The sequence below is a fragment of the Biomphalaria glabrata genome, chromosome 12 (assembly GCF_947242115.1).
Source record: "Biomphalaria glabrata chromosome 12, xgBioGlab47.1, whole genome shotgun sequence".
Taxonomy (NCBI): Eukaryota; Metazoa; Mollusca; class Gastropoda; family Planorbidae; genus Biomphalaria; species Biomphalaria glabrata.
The window spans coordinates 38839500-38849678 of record NC_074722.1 but is presented as its reverse complement, the minus strand read 5'-3'; the positions used below and the strand labels follow the sequence as shown (position 1 = coordinate 38849678).

The 10179-nt window shown below is 36.9% G+C and overlaps 1 protein-coding gene across 1 annotated transcript; it reads left to right on the top strand.

The window, feature by feature from the left end:
• The first annotated feature begins 658 nt into the window (after positions 1–658).
• Positions 659–6503, top strand: LOC129922016 (probable phosphorylase b kinase regulatory subunit beta). Its single transcript, XM_056005896.1, has 5 exons — positions 659–860; positions 2824–2976; positions 5401–5545; positions 6038–6088; positions 6338–6503. Exons 2-5 carry the CDS (start codon positions 2940–2942, stop codon positions 6501–6503), a joined length of 399 nt encoding a protein of 132 aa, XP_055861871.1. The 5' UTR covers positions 659–860; positions 2824–2939.
• Positions 6504–10179: the final 3676 nt, after the last annotated feature.

Below are 10179 nucleotides of genomic sequence, written 5' to 3'. Positions count from 1 at the left end.
TGTTCTGATCATGATAAACAATAAGACAATATAAAGCCTGGGGACAAATCAACGTAGTCAGTGTACACTGACATTCACTGCCATACTCATATTACTAATAGTAACTAATACTAGTAATAACTAGTAATACTAATAGTACATCTCTTAGATCTATTCATCTATCATTTATTATGTTACTAAATTAAAGTACTATCATATCATCATCAGATTATCATGTATCATATTGTCGGGTAATCTATTTTCTTCTTTAAAAAAAAGTGCCTTACCTTTGCGTATTAAATAATCCAAACTGTTCCAATAATCCGTGTTAAATCCAATCCAATATTTTTGAAGTATCCAAAATACGAAGCACGCTAATTTATAGGCCTACACACACAAAAGTAATTGATTGAAACACCAAAATGAGATGCTTTGTAGTATCTAGATTTAGATCTAGTGTAGGTACACGTTTGCTTTCACTAAAAGTAGATCTAGACTAGACATAGATCTAGATGTAGATCTAGATGTAGATCTAGGTCAAACTTTTTTTCTCGTGTCTCCAACAAATCACGTGCATTTTAAGTTATAATTAGATTCTAGATCTAGATATGGCCCCTCATGTGTCGGAAGACAATGGATGAGTCGGGAAGACAGGTGAGTCACTGGCTTTGATTTCGTTTTGAGATGGGGCAGAATTTGGTGTGACTGATCAAGCCTTATATTCTGGAGTGGCAGAGTTTGACACAGTTCGTGCATGTATAGATCTATACATCTGTCCTAGGGTAGCTTTCTTCTTCTTTCTCTCGACTGATGCAGCTTCGTTTCTTTTGCACACGGCGAAGTTCGAGATAACACATTAACAATAATCAATAATAAACCAGGTCATTACCATGTTTTGGCATCTCAACTCTCGCTTGATGTCTAGAATCTAGATACATCTATATAAAGATCTATATCTAAAATACAGCCTAAATATAGATCTAGATCTAATCATCTAGACCCATAGCCATAGCAGATCATGTTGTTGATAGTACTACAATAGTAGACCTACAATCATAAATCTATCATCATGACTCATGACACATGCTGCCATGATGATGATGTAGACATTTTATTGTAGATATTTACCCTTGCATGGTCCGCGATGGGGCTAATAAATTACCGTGGTAGGTGGTGAAAAATGCTCTAGATGTCTACAGACATAATTTGATTAATTTTGATGTGCAATTAAAAATGCAGTTGAGATTCTTACCAAAAGATAAGATACATAGATTATAAAAATAGTGTGTTGATCTACATATAGTCATAGTCAGTCATAGTGGTAAAATGAAGTTGCTACCAGTACCACTTTCTGTTCCCCACCTACCAGACTGCATTTGTTTTGACTAGTTTGAAAAGCAGACTTTAATTTTTGTCTAATTTTGTAATCAAACACTTGAGATAATTGTTCAACTTTAAATTATTTCATATCAATATGCATTACTTAGGGGGGGGGTGGCTGAGTGGTTAAGCGCATGGCTTCCAAACCTGAGGTCCTGGGTTTGAATCTCTGTGAAAACTGGGATTTTGAACTTCATGATTTTTAGGGTGCCCCTACTCTAATGGGCATCTGACTTTAGTTGGGGAAAGTAAAGGCGGTTTGTTGTTGTGCTGGCCACATGACACCCTGCTTGTTAACCATTGGCCAAAGAAACAGATGATCTTAACATCATCTGCCCTATGCCTATAGACTGTATGGTCTGAAAGAGGAACTTTACTTTCTCTTTACTATGCATTACTTACACTTTGAAATTCTCATTTTCTCATAGTTCAACTCAATAAATAGTTCTCTTATTGGATTAAATGTTCTGACAGTTGTCACAAAGGGTGGGGACATAGACATTTAATTCATACATCATACTGCTTGTTCGCAACAAAGGACACATAACTAACAATTACAAAGGAATGTAACTCAAATATAACAAGTATTAACAACATTGAGTCCCAATCGTGTTAAAGCATACATGATTTAAACAAATACTTTCATTCATTAATAATTATTTTGTTTGTGTTCAATTTTATGAATACTGTTAACTTAATAGTGTAAAATTAATCATCTTTCTGTTTAAAAAAATATTATTTACAAACATGATGATGACATCATTAATAGATGAAAATCTTTGTCCTCTGAGCACAACATTTAGTTTAGGAAAAATGAGCTCACAAATATATGTTACAGCTTTCTATTCAATCTAGTTCTTTAGAAACTACATTGGTTTCTCATCAAGTTTAATTGTCCCTGGGTTCAGCTTTTATATAAAAACACTAAATAACTCGGTCAAGATGAACAGTGGACTTTATTACACTTGATAGCGTATATCATATATTTCATTTTCTTTTGTTGTCTGGATGTTTAAGTTGCAACATGTGAAGTTTGTAAAAATATTTGAATTCTTATGTTTGTATACCATCAAAAAATTTGACATTGTGACTTTAAGCACCACTGAGATGGAGATATCAATTATTTAATTTGGAAACATTTACTTTTTTTTCCTTAGAAATTTTGTTTTTGATAAAATGTTTTTTAATAAGTTTTAGAATTAATTATCTTGTTTTAACTGTAGGGGATTAAACTGTGAACCTTACCAACATTCATGTGTTTAGAAAATTCATTAAAAAAATAGAGAAAAAGATCAATGCAGCTCTTTTTTCTAATATTCTAATATTTCATTGTTTACACAACCATGAATAAGATGGATATCATTTGTATTTACTTTAACTAATAGTCACATTTCAGGGTTTTAAGACATGATCTTGAATATTGAAATGCCATTTCCTTTCATTAGACTTAATTCTTTTCTACAGATTGTTGAACCAGTCATTCATTGACAGTTGTTTATAGTAAACAAAGGAACAAAATGAAGACACAATGTCCAGATGCATGAATTGGAGATTTAGTAACAAAAGAAAAAGAACCTCATATGCTGAACATAAAACTTAATGGTTTTTATATGCTCTGTAAGTTCTTTATTTACAAAACCTCCATACAATAACGTTGCGTTAATCATTAAAAAAAAAAACATCTCCATAACTCACTAACAAAACATCACTGTAATCTAGTAATAAAAGTTTGCTCTAGCCCAATGAGAAAATAGCATTTTTTTAAATATACATATGTTATAAACTTGACTTTTTTTTCTTAGCTAAATCACTTTTTAACTTGTCTTTCTGTCTGTGCCCCTAAAATTTTGCTATGAAAAAGTGCTACTAACCCATAGCCAATACGTTATGTCTGGTACTTTTCTATTCCTCTAATATTAAATCTGCCGCTGTTGGGAAACAGGTCATGTCCCACAGGACATGCGTGACGCAACTATAGTCACAATATACAAGAACAAAGGGGATCTGAGTGACTGCAACAACTATAGGGGTATCTTTCTCCTCAGTATAGTGGGCAAAATCTTTGCTAGAGTGGCACTATCCAGGCTGCAGGTGATAGCTTCTAGAGTCTACCCAGAGTCTCAGTGTGGATTCAGGAGCGGTAGATCCACTATAGACATGATATCTTCTCTACGACTACTGCAGGAGAAATTCAGAGAGAGAGACAGACCCCTTTACATTGTTTTTGTTGATTTGACTAAAGCTTTTGACATGGTCAGCAGAAGTGGCCTTTTCAAACTCCTGAGGAAAATAGGTTGCCCTCCCAAACTACTGAAGTTAATTGAGTGTTTTCACGAGGAAACTAAATGTACTGTCAAATTCAATGGAGCCCAATCAGCACCTTTTGAGGTTTGCAGTGGTGTCAAGCAGGGATGTGTGCTCGCACCTACTCTGTTTGGCATATTCTTCTCCTGTCTACTGCATTATGCGTACAGCGACATAAACGAAGGTGTGTTTCTCCATACAAGATCCTCTGGAAAACTAATGTATCAAGGCTGCGGGCAAAAACCAAGCTACTCGTCAGGGAACTCCTGTTGATGCAGGATGATGCAGCTATTGTGGCTGATTCTGATATTCAGCTACAGTCCATGGTTGACAAACTATCTGCTGCTTGCCAGAAGTTCGGCTTAAACATCAGTCAAAGCAAGACTAAGATACTTGTCCAAAACACAAACACTGCACCTCAAGTAAGCATTAATGGCCAACCACTAGAAATTGTTGATCACTTTTGTTACCTTGGCTCCATCATATCCAACAACACTCTACTGGATAAAGACATAAACAACAGGATAGCCAAGGCAATGGCCACCATGTCACGGTTGCAGAAAAGAGTCTGGGACAACATATTGCTGACTAGCAGTACTAAAGCCCTAGTCTACCGGACCTGTGTGTTGAGCACCTTGCTGTACGGAAGTGAAACATGGTCAACCTACTCATGGCAGGAAAAAAAGCTGAATGTCTTCCACCTCCGATGCCTAAGGCGGATCTTTAAAATAAGGTGGCAAGATAAGATAACCAATGAGGAAGTGCTACATAGAGCAGGATGCCAGGACATCTGCTCTGTTATCAGCAGCAGAGGCCTTGGCTGGCTTGGCCACGTTCGTAGAATGCCAGTAGGTGGACTTCCACAGGACATCCTGTATGGTGATCTAATAGAAGGCAAGAGAGCCGCTGGTCGCCCACTTTTACGTTATACGGATGTATGCAAACGTGACATGAAGCTCTTCAAAATCGACACTGGCAACTGGGAAGAGGTGGCACTGGACAGATCCACATGGAGAGAGAGCATAAAGGAAGGGTCACAAATTGCAGATGTCATACACAACAGAAGCAGAAAGAAGGGTGAAAATGCAATGGCGCCTGGTGATTATATATGCCCAACCTGCGATCGCAGCTGTGTATCAAGGATTGGCCTCTTTAGTCACACAAGAAGTTGCAAAGGGAAAAGATCGTCTCTCGAGACGTAAAATGCCACAGACAATATTAAATTTAGTAGTTATCAATATCACTAATACAGTCAATTTAGGTTAATTGGACTACATTGGGACATGATTGATTCAGTCAACAACCAGATCAAGAGTCCAGAGCACAAACATCAAAGTGGAAAGGAAAAACTAATAAAACATCAAAAGTTGTGTATACAAGAAAGCTACTGTAATAAAGAAATCAAAATGAACACTTGCTGGTATTAGCAAAGCTCAAGACAATTAAAAAATGCCCATGATATATTATAGTTCAAGCAGAATAAAAAATGATTTTCAATTAAAAAAAAACAACATTTGGGCATTCCTTCATTATTATTACATCCTACCCCAAATCTCCTTTAGGATGGCAGGGTATGAAACTCTGGACAATCATGGTAACATTTCACCCATCATTTTTTAACTCTTTTTTTTAATTTATTTTGTAATTCAGTATTTGATGATTTAATATATTTTATCTCAAAAATGTATCATGTATTGATTACAAATGTTCCTAATTTGAATCTTATTCTATCACCAGCAAAACATCAAATCTTGCGAAACCAGAGTCCTATCAATGGTCTTTTTCCTTCTATTGGATCTGACAAGAATACAAATAGAATAGCTCATGTTCAGGATTCTATTTACTGTGCAGTTGCTGTTTGGTCACTGGCTCAAGTTTATAAGTATTTCAGCTTTATCATTTCATGTTTGGTATTTTTAGCTGCTGCCTTTTTTTTTTCAAAGTCTGCCACTTTTATATTGATAAAAACTCACCCAGCACTAGTAGGGATAGAGATTTCTAAATTGAAAACCTCAGGTGGCATTGACTACATTTGTTAGCATTTCATAAGGAAAGATTTATGTGTCAAAAAAATTAATAGGTATTGAAGCATTTGGGATACATGTGGTATAGGGTTAAAACAGTTTATAATTATGTTTCTTTTTTTTTTCCAATATCAGGGTTGTATATTTCTTTTTTGACTTGAAGTGTGTATAATTCCCAATTCTAAACTGGTTTTAGTTAGTTATTATCCTCTGGTATCTACTTTTGGTCAAAGTGTCTTCCAAGTAAAGATACTGCAATGGTTACAAATAAATTGGTTCTCAAACACCAAACAAAAATCTACCCAGAAATAAGTTTCTTTATTAAACTATGAAACATAATTTCATTTCAGTCAGATTTTCATCAGAATAGATAGCAATCCTTTGTTAGTCAATGTCTCACTGTAAGTCAGATGCCAGGAGTGTTTAGTTGTTTATGATAATAAATATTTTAGCTAACAAAATAACTTGGAAAAAATTAAACCTTAAGATTGTGTTACAAAGATTTATTTTAAAGGTTAGGGTCCATTTTTTGGTCATAATTTATATTTAATTGGTGCATGTTGACTTGAAAATTAGTACAGTTTTGATGACTAATTGAAAATTAGTATCTTTGTATGCACATAATTAATTACTTGATTATTTCTATCCAGAAAGATTGATGATGACCAGGGCAGTATCATTAGTTGGGCCAAGCTGATGATAGGTATGTTGCAATGTTGGATATTCAAGTTGGCCTCCTTCAGTCTTAGAGCGACTATGGTTCATCTCAAACACTTTTCCATGTGCAATGTTGGATATGACAGGCAGATAAAGTGAGTAGTTTGTTTACAACCAAGCATAGAATATCATTGCATATCAATATTAAAATCATATTGTTTTGGTCAGTGCATAAAATAACTAGGTTTGGATTACTCCTGGGTCCCAGGGTCTGCACGTAAATTACTTAACAATATGCTTTCTTAGTTTGGAAATCCAAGACATGTGCAGCTCTAAAAAAATATTTATTGGTGGTATAAAATTTCTCTACAAATCAATAGTTGGCTCTTGGGGGAGTACCAAGCGCGTCCCCAGGTTGCGGATAGGGGAAAGACCCTTAGATATAAGTGTTAGCTGTGAATAGCAAATAAACAGCCATGGACCAACTGGTTTGCAGTCATGGAGGATGAGATGAAGTATTCCAGTGGTTAGAATATTTACTAAAAACATCTCAGAAATCCAGGGAAATGATTGCAAAAAGCGAGTATAGGGTGCTCTAACTCTAAACCCGGGTAGATGAAACTTGTTAGCTAGGGATAGCAGTTCATCTAGGAGAGAAAACTCCGAAAATAAACACCTGCTGCCTTGCAGATGATCTTGGATGATCAAAGGCTATGGGAGCACACCCAGAAAGAAAAGCAGGCTGAAGTCGGAGTCAATGGGCCTCCTGGCGCATAACACATTAACACTAACCTCATCTATGTTGGAGTTCAGTAACCATTCTAATAGATGTGGTGTCCTGCCTGTGGAATCCCGCCGCGCAGGTAGGGGGCCCGGCTCTCCGCCTCGAAGGAGCCCACACAAGCGAGCTGGTGGTTCTTCTGTCTCTGCCTGTGGAGCCAGGAGCAGGGACAAGAAAGTAAAAACTACTGGCCAACACTCCAAGACCAAAAGTCTAAAAATCTTACAATGGAACGCAGAGGGCATCCAAAAGAAAAAAGAAGCTCTAAAAATATTTCTGCATGAGAAAGAAATTGATGTAGCTTGCATCCAAGAAACTCATTTGAACAGTAATCTTCGTTTCTCCATTAGAGGCTACACCTGCATCAGACAAGATAGAGAAATCAGACCCAAAGGAGGAATCCTAACCCTCATTAAAAATGACATCCCTACCACAGACATAACTATGCCCAACTCCTCAGAATCAGAAATAATGGGAACTAAGCTAATTCTCCCAGATGGAAATATTAATCTATTTAACTGCTACTTCCCACCAGACAAGGAAATAGAGATTGACCACATACAAATACGTGACCAAGAAGACTGTCTAATCTTAGGAGATATGAATAGTCACTCTCAGAGCTGGGGATACCCAGACCTAAATGCCAGGGGAGAAGAAATTGAAGAATGGCAAGCAGAGAACAGACTTATCTTGCTTAATAAACCTGAGGATAAACCAACCTTTTTCTCAAGAGCCTGGCTAACATCAACCACTCCAGATCTAGCCTTTGCAACTGACAACTTATCCAAAAAGTGCACAAGAGAAGTTGCAGACCAGCTAGCCACCATTGACCACAGACCCATATTGATCAGTATCGATACCTCCTTCAAAATATCAGAAAACTCCACCATCCCCAGATGGAACTACAAAAAAGCCAACTGGCACCTATTCTCAAAGCTCACAGACCTATACACAACTTCAATAAACTGCAAATCAAATCAGGTTAATAAGTCATTCTCAGCTTTCTCCAAAGCAATCCTCCTAGCAGCTAAGGAATCAATTCCCAGAGGTGCAAGAAAAGATTATATCCCCAACTGGTCTGATCACCTTCAACAACTCCACAATGACACTATTGAAGCCAGAAACACAGTAGAAAATAACCCTTGTATAGAAAATAACATAAATCTAAAAGCAGCTAACGCAGTTTTCAGGAAAAATTACCTTTCCGCCATGAGGAAAAGTTGGTATGAAAAAACAGAACAACTAAACGTAGATAGAGACGGACACAAACTCTGGCGTATAGCCAAATGTCTCAACCAGGAAGAAAACAGAACAACTCCTATAGTAATAGAAAAGGACAACAAACCCCTGAAAGGCCAAGAAGCAGCAAATGAATTCATTAAGTTTTTCCAAAGCGTAGGACAAATACAAATTAATGAAAGTAGAAATAAAGATGTAAACTCAGAAATACAAGATAAAATTAAAGAAAACAATCCAGCTTACTCCTTGGGAATGACCACTAATCTTAAAATGAAGGAACTAGATGAATCCCTAAAAGTCCTCAAACCAAAACAAGCCCCGGGCCCAGACAAAATATCTAATGACATGCTTCTTCACTTGGGTCCTCAAGCCAAAAGAAAACTGCTACAAATATTCAATGCTAGCTGGAAATCTGGCAGAATTCCAAAGATCTGGAAAAAAGCCATTATGATCCCTATACTAAAGCATGGCAAACCAAGAAATAAACTGGATAGCTACCGTCCCATCAGCCTCACTAGCTGTACTTGCAAACTGATGGAAAGAGTGATAAATAGAAGGCTGACATGGATCCTTGAGTCAAATAACCTACTCACTGAAGCCCAGGCTGGCTTTAGAAAAGGCAGATCAACAGAAGATCAAATTGCCTTCATCACACAAGAAATAGAAGACGGCTTTCAAGAAAAGAAACCAACAACAATTGTGTGGGTTGACTTAGAAAAAGCATTTGACAAAGTCTGGGAACAAGGTCTCTTGCTCAAGCTAATCCAGCATCACATATCCCAAAGAATGTACAACTGGATAAAGGAATACCTAAATAATAGAAAAGCCTTAGTTTGCATGCAAGGACAAAGAAGCCACACAGTGGGTATAAAAAATGGCGTCCCCCAAGGAGGAGTCCTATCCCCAACACTGTTCCTAATATTCATAAACGATCTAAATCAAAACCTACCAAGAAAAGTTAAAAGCAGCATGTATGCAGATGACCTTTCCTTAATTAGCACAGAAGAATATGTAGGAACATCGAAATTTCGATTACAGGATGCTCTCGATATACTCAATAATTGGTCCAAAGACTGGGGCATGTCCATTAACACAAAAAAGACAACATATACCATATTCTCACTGTCAACAAAACAACAAACAATAATATTAACATTAGATAAGGAAGCTTTAGAAAAAAATGACAGCCCTACATATCTTGGAGTCACCTATGACCCGAGACTAACCTGGAAAAACCAAATAGATAAAACACAGAGTAAAGGCATTCAGAGACTATCCCTCTTGAAAAAATTAGCTGGCACAGATTGGGGAGCTAATCACAACATCCTGAAAAAGACCTATACCAGTTATGTAAGACCTGTACTAGAATATGGTGCCTCAGCATGGGGCTCAGCAGCCCAAACCAACCTAAGAAAAATAGACAAGGTTCAAAATATTGGTTTAAGGATTATGACAGGAGCAATCAAAACAACACCCATAAGAGCTATGGAGGAAACCGCTGCCCTGATCTCTCTGGATGAAAGAAGAGATAAAAATCCTTTCCCAATTCACTAAATTGGAAACCTTGGAAAGGCACCCACTCAGAACAAAAATCCACAAAACTGACACAAAAAACCGTCTCAAAAGGACCAATTTCTTACAGGAATCTCTAAACCTAAAAAAGAAACACCAACTTGAAAAAATAACTCTGGAATCCTCGATACACTGTAACGAATCTCTACCCTGGGACGAAAGCCCTCTTCCTACTATAAGGGAGCATATTGAAAATATAAAAAGAAAATCTGATTACAGACCAACAGAGCTCAAGGAAATAGT